This window comes from Pangasianodon hypophthalmus, chromosome 7, assembly GCF_027358585.1.
Source record: "Pangasianodon hypophthalmus isolate fPanHyp1 chromosome 7, fPanHyp1.pri, whole genome shotgun sequence".
Taxonomy (NCBI): Eukaryota; Metazoa; Chordata; class Actinopteri; order Siluriformes; family Pangasiidae; genus Pangasianodon; species Pangasianodon hypophthalmus.
In genome coordinates this window covers 14690459-14703038 of record NC_069716.1, presented here as the reverse complement: position 1 = coordinate 14703038, position 12580 = coordinate 14690459, and the positions used below count along the sequence as shown (strand labels likewise).

At 40.4% G+C, this 12580-nt stretch overlaps 1 protein-coding gene across 6 annotated transcripts in view; it reads left to right on the top strand.

The window, feature by feature from the left end:
* Positions 1-12580, top strand: part of ebf1a (EBF transcription factor 1a) — a 107083-nt gene that overhangs the window by 76147 nt on the left and 18356 nt on the right. For 3 of the 6 annotated variants that reach the window (XM_026918160.3, XM_026918158.3, XM_026918163.3), the window contains exons 9-10: positions 2935-3068; positions 5047-5173. In XM_026918160.3, coding sequence (XP_026773961.1) covers positions 2935-3068; positions 5047-5173 — 261 coding nt within the window. The remainder of the gene's footprint in view (positions 1-2934; positions 3069-5046; positions 5174-12580) is intronic. The other 3 variants (XM_053235337.1, XM_026918161.3, XM_026918164.3) reach the window with 1 other exon arrangement.

Genomic DNA, 12580 nt, shown 5'->3' with positions numbered 1-12580 from the left:
GGAACACCCAGTTTATGAATGTTATTATCTACAGATTACACACTTAACCAGTCATGGAGGAAGGAGAGTAAAGTGATTGCTGCATGTGAAGGAAGCACTCACAATGTTCCTACAGGCTAGAGTGCTCTAGGCACCACTGTGGAGATGATTATGTTCCCAATCATGACTGAGCTCATTGCAGGATCTGCCACTGTTCAACAGCAGTATCTCCTGATTCACAACCACACACCTTATAGGAATAAAAGTTACAATGACCTGAATATATGCTGCAGTGAAACACGTCTTGATCAAATCTACACCGTTACAGTGCATTCAGTCTACTCACTGGCCTTGGCTTTTGCACAGGTTGAAAAAAAAGAAGAGAGAACCATCATTCTCCTGAATGGCCTGATCTCTTTAGACTTCGACATGTGTCTTATAAGAGCATAGCTGTTTAAGCATTGTACATTTATTTTACTGGCTTTATCTGGCAACCTTTTTCTCACGCTGCTGCATGGCTTCTCTTGGGTTAGAGACGGGTTCTCTAAGTAATCTCTAATAACTCGTGGAGATGATTTGAAATCAGATTTGATCTTTAGAAGCAAACTAATTCAATCGTAGCAAAATAAGTGCTAATACTGACTGGGTTTCTCTGTTAAAGGAATTGAGTTGCTCTGACAGTTAGTGTATGTACTCTCTCGGAAAAAGATGCATAGTATCCTCTTGTATTTGTCTGGATGCCACAAAAAAGTCAGCCCTCCACTTAAAGGCATGTTCTAATTAAGTTAAACCTATAACATTTGGTCAGGGTTCAGAGGTCAAATAATAAACAGTGTGCTCCTAGAGTAGTTCTCATACTCCCTCTGCTCAGGCCAGCTTGTGCAGTGCTGCATTGATTTGGAAACATAATTCTCGTTCCCTGCTGGCTAACAAGGCTGCCATCTCAGAGGCGGTCTGTGCAGTGAGGTCTTTAAGCTGGAGGTTGTGAAAACAGAGTGGGACACCAAGAGCCAAGGCCATGGCACAAACTGAGTGTGGAGTGGGAAAAAGCTGCCCTGGTCAGTTTCAGGCTCCAAACTCAGAGGAATAAACACTCTGTGTGGCTGTTCAGGACATGTGCATGAGTGTTCAAGTGTGTTAGTGTGCATGTGCACGTTCTGTACACAAGCAAGCAGCGCAGGGGAACAGATGGCGGCAATGGAAGGCAGCAAAGTTTAATCCTATCAGATGGATTCCCAGTACACCATCTGGTTAATCCATGCACAATTTCAGAGCACTGCAAAAGAGTCATCCCAAGCCAAGATTACCATCACAGATTGCTGCATCGTACCTCTTTATCTCTCCCAGTTTAGTGCAGCCACCATATTGAATTATGCCATGTCTCTGCCATCACCCTGCACATGTCGCAGCAACAGGAAGGAAATGCACAGAACTGGAAAACACTTCTGCAAAGTGATGTAAAATGCACTTTCCGACTCTGGGCACGGTCTAACACTAAAGTCTAACACTGGAGTCCTGCAAAGCAGCCTGACATATGCACTTCTCTCCAGACTTAGGCAACCACCTCCACTGATCACCATTTTGCCCTCTTCTATTCTTGTCCTATCTTTTTCCTTCTTCTGATCATCTTTCCTTACTTCACCCATCCCCCAACCTAGAATAGCAGTAATTAGTCAAATAAAGTGCCCTCGATGTGATGGCAAGCTCAGATTCCTGAGCCAACATGGCGAAATGAAATTGCGGCTTATTAAGGTGTTGAATTTTGATGGCCTGCTGCTGTTTTGCCAGTGTGTCCCGCAGCGGCTGGCCTTTTGATCGACTCCTGTACAGACTTGGGATCTCATGACATTTACACGAGTGTCATAAAACAAGCAGCCGCACAGGGCTCTCCCTATGTGCATGGGTCGAGGTAATATTTAATAAATATAATCATCCAAATTAGCATTCACCGCCTTTGGGTATGGAGGGGCTCAGTGTCATTATTGTGACGTGATCACTGACAGAACATGAGAAGGGCAGATTTTTTTTTTTCACAGACCCTTAGATTCCTCTAATTATCCCCAGACCCAAAACAAAACCTTACTGGGAATATCACCTTTCATACACACAGTCCTGTGTGAACATGTGTGTATGTGTGTGTGCCACTGATGACAGGCGCTTTCCATCTCTCCTCTCCTTCATCTCGCACTCCTCGTCTTCATCTTGCATTCCCGTCCACTCCCAACACTCCCAGCCTTTCCGCACCAATTTTGATTGACAACAAAACCATGTACAGTTTATCCAACAAAGGCCGGTGTCATGCCCTTGGTGGAAAGTGTATGCCGGAATAGTAAGCAGGAGTATATAGTAAAGCAGCAGGTTAGAGCTTCATGTTGTGCAGTTTCAAACTGTAGGTTGGTGAATGCAGGCCATCTCTCACTCTCGAAATAGCGTCATGAAGTGTATGAGGTTGTTTCAAAAGGACCAGCCTCAGAATAATCATATGTGACTGCCTTAATGATTCTGTCAGTTGTCATTAGGTTGTTGAAGCCTCAGTTTCCAAATGGGCCCCATAAATCTGATCCTATAATCAAGAAAAGATGTGTCAATTACTTTGACTTTTGTTATGCTTTATAGGCAGTTCACAGATTTAGTGTGTGACACTGGTAATATGAATGATATTTTCCCTTTTTATGGTTTGTCGTGCAATTTATGCCGACTGGCATCAGAATGTAGGTGGCTCATTTTTAAATTTTTAAATAAAGTTTTATGTTTTGATTCCGACCGCTTTATTTCATGAGTTTAAGTCCCTGGTGCAAAAATGGCAACTTGACTCTGACCTACAATCAATCTGAGTGGAACTGACATCTTAAATGTTCTTCTTTAATAGTAACTGGTATGTTGTACAGTATCTGAGTGGAGTCCTTCTCTCTCTCTCTCTCTCTCTCTCTCTCTCTCACACACACATTGTGAAAGCAGCCACACCCTGCATTAAAGCCATCAGTCCCAGTGAGGGCTGGACTACAGGAGGGGCCACCGTTATCATCATCGGAGACAACTTCTTTGATGGCTTACAGGTCATATTTGGCACCATGCTGGTCTGGAGCGAGGTCAGTCCTTTTGGCGCAACACATTTAATTATGTATACTAATTATTAAACATCACTTTATGCAGGTCATTGTCCATATTTTAATTTACTGAGTTTTTTAAATTATTATATAATTACTAACAAATCAGCTGAGACATAATTGGCTTTTTAACTTTTAATGTCTTCTATGATCTCTAAAATCTGTTTAATACCTCTAATGGTAAAGGCATTTGAGTGTCTATTTATCCAATCCTAAATACATTCTGCTCACATCAAGTTACACATTGCAAAACACATACTGCAGTTCATGCAAGAAAGATGATGGGAATGTGGGAATCAAGAAAAGGCAAGAGAATAATTCAGCAAATGAAAAGAAATATCGTGTAACTGTGAGTATTTTAGTCTCATTATTTTGCGTTTTAGCATCCCCATCATCAGACTGGCAACATACTGACATGTGTGTAACCTCATGGCAATGCCTGATGGAGCTCCATATGTCAATTCTACTAAAGACATCAGTTTTGACTCTGGTAATGCTCCCAGACACATTACCTCTGTCCTGCTGACTCACCCACTGAGAGGTGTCTACGGAAAAAAAGATTCATTTGGAGGAGTATGGTGTGAGAGTGAAAATTATTTCGCCCCTTAGAAAGAAAGCTCCCAGAGCATGCAGTGCTTTCTTTAACTCATAAAGCTTGTTCGGTTTAGTATACAGTGGGCTCCAAAAGTCTGAGACCACACTGAAAATCTGGAAATAAACCAAAAGTTTTAGAATTTGGAAAATTCCAACACAAAAAAAGGAAATGTGCAATAATCAATATTCAAGGTGTTGCACAATTTCTAGGTCACTATTTAAATTTAAGCAAATTTGTGATATTGGCTGTGTTTAAATCCTTTGTAGGAAAGGTCAGATTTTCCATGAGTTTTATCCCTCCCACTGAAGCACATGTTCAGATGACATGCCAATGAATTTGATCTAACGTGGATCATCAGGTTTTACACAAACTTGTGGAGTGTGTGTCAACTCGATTGCACACTGTCATTAAAGCAAAAAGGTTACATATCGAATATTAAGAAATTCTGAAATTCATGTAAATATTTTAAAGACTCCTCTTTAAACTCAGGTTGTTGCTGATAATATCATTTGTAATGAAAACCTTTGTGGTAAATTGAAAAAGAATGCCAGACAGAGGCATTTTCACTTGAAGTCTCTGACTTTTGGACCCCACTGTATATGGAAATTTTTTTTTTGTGATGCAGAAGGCACATTAAGATATATTTATTGTGGCCATGTAATTATAATGATAATAATGTAATATTTATTCTATAATAAATTAATAATTAATAATTACTTACAACCTTACTATTACTTTTATACTTCTTGTTGGCAAGGGGTGTTTTATCTAATTTTATGCCACTGCACTGTTGAATTCTTAATCCTTATGACCGTAGTGGCAGGTTCAAGGAAAATCACAGGTTTATTAAAATGTGTTCTAATATGTTCTTGTTTCTGGAGTAACATCTAATTCACAGGGACTTATAATTGAGCCTAATTTTAAGAAGCAAAACAAACGCATTGATAAGAAACTTTCTGCAAGGGGATGCTTATTTAACATTTATGGACGGTTCTCCAGTGTCAGTGCTGAGATAAAGCTGTCCGTATCTGTCACAGGAAATTCCTCAGAGGAGCTTTCCGGTTTCTGTTTGTTGTTTTTTTGTTGTTGGTGAGGGAACAGCAGCGTATAGCTGCTATAACGTAAGTGAAATAACTTGGTTCGGGGACATTCCACGACATTAAATCTAAATATATATGGCTATTAGAAATTAGAAAATTTTTATTTAGCTATTATTATTAGAAAATAATATAGTTTTAACCGTGTAATAGGCTGGTAACAGAAACTCATAAGATATTTTTCTTAACAACAATAATTTGTTATGTATAGATTATTATAGCTGCTTGTCATCATTGATTCTTTCTTTCTCCTTTTTTTTCCTCATAGCTTATCACGCCTCACGCCATTCGGGTACAGACTCCCCCCAGGCACATCCCCGGGGTGGTGGAAGTCACTCTGTCCTACAAGTCCAAACAGTTCTGTAAGGGAACACCAGGCAGATTCATCTACACAGGTAAAAACTAAAAAATGAATGAATCCAAATCTCATGAAAGTGCTTAATATTGGCATTTGGTTGGAAGAAGTGTGTGCGTTGTGTGTAAGAGTGTGTTTGTTAATTTGCAACTTGCAGTTAAAGTAATTAAAGCTTTAACACCCAGGAGATAGGTATGAAAAATAGATTTCATAAATGCATTTAAAAGGTGCTCAGCTGTGGCCATTGTCTGCTCAGCATGCGTCTATGTCTGTGTCCATGCATTCATGTGTGTGAGTGAGTGTGTTCATCGGGTTTATGGCACTAAACCTGGCCTCTCTTCATAGTCCCTTCACTAAGCACATGGCCAGGCATGAAGGGAAGGATTTTGCAACTCAAAGAACACAACACTCACACATCTGAAGCAAAAGTTAGATTCACATTGATGTAGTTTTTTTTTTTTTTTTCAGTAAAGAGTCTCTCAGGATTGAGATTCTTTGCAAATACTGCTAGTGATGATAGAGCAGTTCAAAGACAGAATCACCGCTCGTACTCCATTGTGCTTTAGTTTCATAGAACAGTCATGGAGGAATTTCTGCTCTGAAATTTCTCTCACTTTGACACTGTTTGCCTCCAGTTTTTCATAAAACAGACAAGTCTTCCTTTTCTTCTGGTGCCCATGTCCCAGTAGCCCCCTTGGTATGCAGTGCAGTGTTTGGGGCATCAGCCTGCCATTCCTCTCCCCTGGCTCCAATTGGCACCTTGGCCATGCCCAGTTGCCAGTGGGTACTAATCATAGAGGATTGGCCGGACTGCATGGCAGCTGGCAACAGAATTACGTATGGGACATCTGGCGCCTCTAATCAACTTCTGTCAGCCAGAGGAAATGGAGACCTAATTAAATCAATGGTGCACCGATGCTGCCATGCTTGCACGCCATACAACCACGCGGAAACCTGGGGTTGTACCTGAAGAACAGCAGAGAACCACACTGGAGACTATCAGTAGCTGTGCTCATTGTGACCAAACTTAATTGAATTTCATATAGATGCTACAAACAGCTCTGGTTCCGTTTTGGTTGTAAGATTAATATTAAATGTATTATTTTAGAACTCAGTGGCATCTGATGGCTTCAGATGATCCAGCTGCATTATAGCACCAACTGCTGTGACTGCTTATGAACCCGGAGACCACTCGGTTAATGGATTTCTCAAAAGCCTGCCAGATAATGGATGATGTCATTTTAGGGGTCTCAAATTCTTGGCACATGCTGGTCAATACAAGAGTTTGCAGTAAAATGGAAGCCCACATGCACAAAGAGGGATAATTGAGCTTCAAATATAGTCCAACAAATCTCGCCACCATTTGCCTTTTTCTTGGGTGCAGAGTTTTAAGGTTTTCTGGTGATAAAGAAAGCTCAGTGATTGTGTAAGTAGTTTCACTTCTCTCTGCAATTAGACATCCAAGGGCTCCATGCAATTATATTTATCATCAGAAACAATTAAGCACTCTCCATCTGGGACATTACCCTTCCTGCATGGCATTCTGAAGATAAGAGGACTGAATCATTCCTCTCTTTCTCTCTCTCCCTCCATCAGCAAAAAATGCATTTCCATGTTTGGTTGCGTATTACCTTGTACAAGATTGCCACATTTGAATCATTAGTCGAAAAGGCTTTCCATCCATTTCCATGCAGTGGGAGGCAGAGTTATAACACTATCTCCCAACAGGCGTGTGTGCGCTCAGCGCAACCGATAGATTGGAGGTGTTGATGAATCACTTGTGAGGTTCAGCAGGCAATTCTTCCCTGCTCAGTATGCAGGCCAGTGGGCTGAACAGCACCCATCAGGCCTGATATTAAAAAGACTCTGCTGGAACACATTAGGGGAAGTTCTCTAATTCCAATCCAATGATGAGGACTATGGGAAGCATTATTCACTGAAACTGAGGAAGAACAAAGGCTTTTGACCCAGACTTAAATGGAGCTGGACAAATAGTCTAGTGGAACATTTAATTGTCTCTTTTTTTATTTTATTGTAGATGGGATTAAAAACACAATGATTCCAAGCAAAGGCTTGGAAAGTTATCATGGCAGCTATTAACACAAATATTCCTTGACTTTTACGTCAACAGTTTAACTAACCATAATTGTGTTTCTAATCATTCTGTTACAATTGATTTGATAGATAGCATTTGTCCAGTGTGTTTAGCCACCAATATTTTTTCAGCTGTATTGAGTTATTGCTCAATTTTGATAATAAGGCTCTTTAATTCAATTGATAAATGGCACCATGCTCCTTGATCAATGGTAACCAGTCCAAGTAAATTGCTGATCCTTGACATGTGAAAATTTCACCATAAGGATGTAGTGAAATTGGTTTGCTTTACTGCATAAAGTCTTCAGTGGGCCATTTCACACAAATGTATTTGCCTCACAGCAGCCACCACTCACGATCAAGGAAAACAAGTCATCCATTTTATGGCCACAGGTTCCTCCTATACGTTTTTCCCCTTTCTTAAAGCAATACCTTATTTAGTTTGTCGTTTTTTCCAAATAAACGCAATCACTAGTTTTATGGAAAAATGGATAAAAATGAGATTGTAAGATATTGATCCCAGTGTGGGGTGGGTTGGGGGAAAAAAACAGGCCTCATCTATATAGGGAGAAAAATGAAGCAATAATTCAGGCAGGCATCGAACACTCTGCCACTGAGCCTATTGATTCCCATCCACAGCGTATGAGATCACACCTGAGAGAGAGCTCTGGGGAAAAGAGAGAGAGAGAAAAGAGATAACATTACCACCCTGACATTAACAGCTCTGTACAAAGCCCACAAGTGCCTGTTAAAAGGTTCCGCTAAAGACCAATTACCCAGCATGCCTCTCTGTTCTGTCAATCAGGGATACAGCTGGAGCAAGTCTGGTCACCTGACTCAATTCACCACCAGCAACTCAGAGCAAGTGGCTAGTCATAAGAACTACACTGTTGCAAAGGTTGTAAGAAGGAGATGTTAGTTTTAGGCGTGATTGATGTCTCTGAGAGTTCTGTGAATTAGTGTGATTTTAATAAAAGTTTAATAGTTTGACTGGCCAGTCCTGACAGACCTATTCAGATGATCTTTTAGGTTGAGTTTCTCCTCCCCTGCCAATCTACCCCTGTAGGCCTCTCGTTATTATTGTGAAATATGAAGCGATCTGGCTGTGCCTTCATGAAATTTCGATGAGCATTGATCTGTGTGATTGCACACAATCCTTCAAGCAGTGGTTCTTGTTCATTTATATTTTTATTGTTCATATGTTTCACCCATTCTGATTCCAAAAGCGGCCATCTTGGTCAGTTAATATGTCTGTACCTTTGGTCGAAGGAAACAGCTTTGTCCCTCACCACTTTGTCAGGTCAGGTGGCAGAAAATTCAATTTGAAGATCATCAAGGCTCCAGCACCAGTAAGCACCAGCATTATATTTGCTTATATTGATTACATTGTGTAAACATAATGAGACAGTATAGTATACCCAGGATATTCTTTTCTATATTGATTCAGAATATTTGGTTTCAATGTTAGAGTTATTATTTATGACATCACACATAACCTTGTTACCAGCACCCCTCCCACCCCCACCCCCACCCCCACGTGTGAAACCAGAGAAGAGAGACTGATACTGCAATGAAAGCAAGTCTCCCGTGTATGTTGGTGAATATCCAATATCTCCAATATTTGTTATTTTGGTCCATATTTTATATAGTGAGCATAGAGAAGTATGTACACTAAATATTTCAAGTTCTTCTTGACTGTGTGAAAATAAACAAGGCAACAGACAAAGGAACGTTCTCCAGTGCAGTTTGTGGAAAGCTGGTCCCTTTGCAGAGGAATGCTGAGGAACTGGACATAACCAGACCCCACTGAGATTGTGGTTTCTCCATCTGGTCTACTGGGATGGTCTACTGGGATGTTGGCTTTGTTTGGGTTATAGAACTATCACGTCCTGTTGTCATTGCTTGTCAACATTTTTGACCCTTTCTAGAATATAGTTAACTGTGTTTATGAAGTGTTTCATCACTATCATCCTGGGTGTGAAAGTACAGTAGGGTTGCCAAAAGAGGAACACTATATTCCACCTCTTTTCTTTTACCATTCAATACATGCTCAAGCCATTTCTCAGCCCTCTCTCCCTTTCCCTCTCTCCTCCCTCTCTCCTCCTCTCAGTAAGATTGCATTATCAGCCTGGCTGGTGAGGAGATTGTACAGAATGTGGAAATCAATAGCAATGAGGAGGAGTAAACATGTGAAGATGTCTGAGAGGGCAGTAGAGTACAGTTTAGAGATCTCCCCCATCCATCTATATATCAGCACATTAAAACACCTCCTTCAGTAGTGCTGGTGTCCTGCCTCATTATATTCTCTTAAAGGAGTTGTATCTACACTAAGTACCAAGTCTCACACACTTTGCATCTACTAGCTAACACTTCATTACCCATTCTTTCTCTGGAGATGTCAGCTTCCACAAATCCCAGGCTACCTCGATTAGACACGTTTTATACACAATTTGAAAGGCTAATTCAGCTAAGCAAACTAGCCATGGTCTTAATAAATATCGCAGTGTGTTAGTTTAGGGTTAGATGTGAATTGTACATGCCTTTTTCTAGTACAGTGTTCACTTGAGTCCCCTTATACCATAACCCTGTTCTGAACTCATAACGCAGAAATTCTCTCAGCCTCTTTCTCTCTTCATCCAGCATTACACATTTATTCCTCCATTCCTGATATACCCTAATCCCTGTACAGTGTACGACCCACCCAGGGCTTGCCGCATTCTGATTCCTGAACCACACTTCCTAATCCTTGACTTGAACCTCTAGCAGGCTTAATTACAGGAAGTCTATTTAGATATGATGTATTATCAGCCTTAGGGTGGCTTTGCATCATTCTGTCACATTCAGCTGTTTTTGTTTTTCTTTCCCTGGATGATAGCTATGCTCTGCTCTCCATCATGGGACCTGGATTGTTTTAACGGTTTTTGTACAGCTCCTTTTGTAAACACTCGGGCAGTCATGAGCCTGAGCAAGCAGCTGTGTTACTAGGTTGTGTTGTGATTCATTTCACATTTCTTAATGCTGGGGTTCAATCAGGGAGCCATTCAGATCTGCAATTTGTCATAAACTCTGAACACTGTTAGCTGTTGTTAGACACTATTATGGCTTTATACACTGTAGTCATATCATATGTAGTCACTGCAAGGTTATGACTCCAAATGCATTTCAAAGGCACATCCTCCTTCTAAAAGCCTTCAAACTCAGTTTTTCTAGAACTGAACCTAAGCTGACCTCCTATCGAGTTTTGTTCCAAACCTAATCCAGCACATCTTGATCTAGTAAGCTGATGAAGTTGTTAGTTATCTGTATCAGGTGTGTTGAATTTGGATTTAGACTCTCAAAGCTATCTAGGAGCAGGAGCAAAGACACTTGATCTAGGTTGAGAGCCATTTGTTCACTCCACTTTAATACCCATTAAGTGCTAGCTCCCACCTGCTGCTTGGAGGTCTTCCTGCACTGTAATGAGGAGTGATGATCAGGATTCAGGCTTTCTCGCATGTCCCCCAGTCCCCAGTGAAAGAGGGCCAAGCTGGGCACAGCTTTTTTTCTGTGCAGGCCCTGTGCCATCTGACTGCACTCCACTGCATCCTTTCAGCTGTGGGGGTTGAAGAGAGCTGAGTACGCTCCCTCAGGAAATGACCAGCAGGGTGGCCTACAGGGCAAACAGAAGTGTGGCCAGGAGAGTCGAGAAAGAGCCACTGCATTCTACACATTCGCTTTGCCTTGTGTCCATCTTTATCAGAACAGTCAAATGCAGGCTGTTAGGCTGTTAGTCCATGTCACACATTATGCTATTAATGCTATCTTCTGTTCAGTGCAAGAGCTGATGCTGCAGGCAAGATGAAACAATCAGAATGAAAACTAAAGCAAGAAAGAAAAACATAAGAATGTAACAATGTGATGGAGCTTTGCTCTGTTATGCCAGTTACTTAAATCCCATTTTATTTATTTCAGTTTACAATATTCGTTTTAAATATTCAGCCCAACTATTAAGCTGTTCTGATACGTAACATCAGCAGTCACAGAACCACCTCCTTCAGTGTCTACATAGTCCCCTGACTGCCTCCGTTAAACTGAGTGTAAACTGAGATTGAGCCTGAGAACACCAGATCACTCTGTCATGCTGACAACTTTTTTTATTAAGTGCTTTTAATAAGACCCATCAGTGGGAAGCCAAAAAGAAAGAGAGAATAATTACAGACATTACAGTTTTCAAGGCAGGGTTACTATATAAATTTTGTCACTTTAGTAAGTGATACATGTTGTATTCAGAATTTATAGATGACTTATATGTATTATATTATATATGTTTTTAGAGCTTGATTGAGTGATTTCAAATGACAGGGAATATAAATGACCAAACTCATATATAAAGTTTGCAGGGGTGAGTGTGGTTAGTCATTAGCTTTTCTTAAAACCTCATCACTCTCCTCACCCATTCCTAGGAATTTTGTACTAAATTGCATTGGCCTTTCTCTCTCTCTCTCTCTCTCTCTCTCTTATTAAACAAGGGGGTTCTGTGTCAGTGTGGCCCCACAGGATCTGCATTTAGCAGCACAATAGACAAACACACAAGCAAGCATAGCAGGCTGGGGAGAAAGGCCTATTGTGTCAGTGCAAAAGTAGCTCTCAGTCCGGGGAGGTTAGAAAAACAGTGCGTCGAGGCCCGTGTGGTCTGACCGTGCAGGATGTTTGGTTCTATTGGCCAGATCATGTTTCTTTTTAAATATTGCCTTATTGCCATGTTCTCAGCAAGAGTCCATTAAGCTGTTCCTATATCTATGTGGACTGGAATCTTGTAACCCTGAAGTGTTGTCTCACAGAAATCAAAACTTTAATTGAATTATTGGACCTACAAATATTTTTGCAGATTAACAGTGCTTATGTATTAAACAGGAGTGAGATTTATAAAGAGCATGGCTTCTTCAAAAAGCCATCATTTATTAACCTGTGTGGAGGAGAATATAGTAGTTTTTGGCAGACATTTGCTTGCTATCTGTGAGCTGAGTGACAAAATGTGAGTGACTTTGTTTCTTCTTGTTTCTATCCATATAACCTTGCATGCTGAAAAATCAGAGTACCACACTTATTTAAGTTCATCCAGAATTTTCAAGAGACCATGTTTTGTCATTAAAGTAACTTTGATCAAACTGAAACTAAAAGTTAAAATGCACTGATTTAGTTGATAGCTGAGCAAAACAAAGAGTCATGAGTACTTGAGGAAGATGTAATTGAATGGTATGGATTTTTATGGAAATATAATGGAAATATAATGATCAGTTAAAGCACAAATCTAACCTCAAATCTGTTACTTCTTTGTTACCACATTGTTATGTATGGTAACAAAGTACAATCA